This window comes from Poecilia reticulata, linkage group LG8, assembly GCF_000633615.1.
Source record: "Poecilia reticulata strain Guanapo linkage group LG8, Guppy_female_1.0+MT, whole genome shotgun sequence".
Taxonomy (NCBI): Eukaryota; Metazoa; Chordata; class Actinopteri; order Cyprinodontiformes; family Poeciliidae; genus Poecilia; species Poecilia reticulata.
The window spans coordinates 6,381,314-6,382,606 of NC_024338.1; the positions used below are offsets into that span (position 1 = coordinate 6,381,314).

The 1,293-nt window shown below is 37.4% G+C and overlaps 1 protein-coding gene across 1 annotated transcript in view; it reads left to right on the forward strand.

Moving 5' to 3' along the window:
* The first annotated feature begins 6 nt into the window (after nt 1-6).
* engl (endoglin, like) overlaps nt 7-1,293 on the forward strand; it is a 14,389-nt gene continuing 13,102 nt past the window's right edge. The window contains exons 1-2 of the mRNA XM_017306099.1: nt 7-178; nt 747-933. Coding sequence (XP_017161588.1) covers nt 823-933 — 111 coding nt within the window. The 5' untranslated portion in view covers nt 7-178; nt 747-822. The remainder of the gene's footprint in view (nt 179-746; nt 934-1,293) is intronic.

Below are 1,293 nucleotides of genomic sequence, written 5' to 3' on the forward strand. Positions count from 1 at the left end.
CTGCCGAGTCGTCTTTTGGTGCAGCTTCCCTCCCCAGCGGAGCCCAGCTGAGACTGGTGGGTGTCTTTTTGCCTAGTTTAGGATGTGAAGTGTGTGTGTGGCTGTGTGTGTGTTTAGTAAACAGCTTCACCCAGCCCCTGGAACATCAGTCGGCTCTTTCCTCTGTGCAGCACCGCAGGTGAGCATGAGATTTCATCTCTTATCGACTGTAAACATGACTGAGGTCGTTCACTGCAACAATTCTAAACATTAGACATGAACGGGAAGAACTTYAATGTTAAACGGGATTGTGAWTKTTTGTTAAAAGCTATTTTAGTAGACTTTGTTTACAGTGGGGCAAAGTTTTGTTTCTTCTTGCATTTTAGTCAATTTTGCACAACTTCATCTTAATTTAAGAGAGAGAACATCACTGGATAMGGCTGATACTTGCATAGAAAAACTAAAAACGAAGCAAAAGATTTTTTTCTCTTTCTGCCAAATTAAACAGACTCCATKCTAAAAATGCATACCAATAATAGCCTTGTGGAGCTCGATTTCAGTGTCCTAAAGTGGCATTTACCAARTGTTTGGTATAAAAAAATGTTTAAACTGTCTTTTAGATAACTTTTAAGGAGCTGGATGTTTTCACTATTCATCAATTTTCCCTATATTTTCAAATAATCGATAAAAAATTGTGATAATGTCTTCATGAGATAAAATGTTCAATCAGTCAACTGAACATTTTGATGGTATTATGTGTTTAACAGCTTGCCCTAAGTGAAGCTGACTGCCCTCAATGTAGCGCTGATTACATACAGGTCGACACCAGCAGCTGAATCCACAATGCCATCKCTAACAAAGGTTGGATTTTGGGTTTTCTGCTTTGTTTTCCTCTGGGAAAGACTGAGAGGTGAGAATCACTCCACTCCAAAATGTTTCACTGATCCCAAAGGATGATTAAACATGCGCTTGAAGGGAGTCTCCTGGTTAGACGACTTTAATCAGAGCGTTAGAGACAAATTTAGACAGATTTAGGGCAAATAGRAAGATTTAGGGCAATATCTCAGAACAAAGAAATTCTGCTTGTGYTATTATTCCTTTTTTATTAAATAGAACTAGGCCTGTCAAAACAACAAATGTTACAGGACGATAAATTGTCMCAGAAAATGTTATCGTTTATTGCGATAAACAATGATATTCTTGTTTTGAGAGAATTGTCAAGTAATATAACGGTAATGACATAATAATGCAAGAACATAATCTCAAAGATTTTGCATGGCATTGTAACCGAGAATTTAATATTCATGCTGTTAT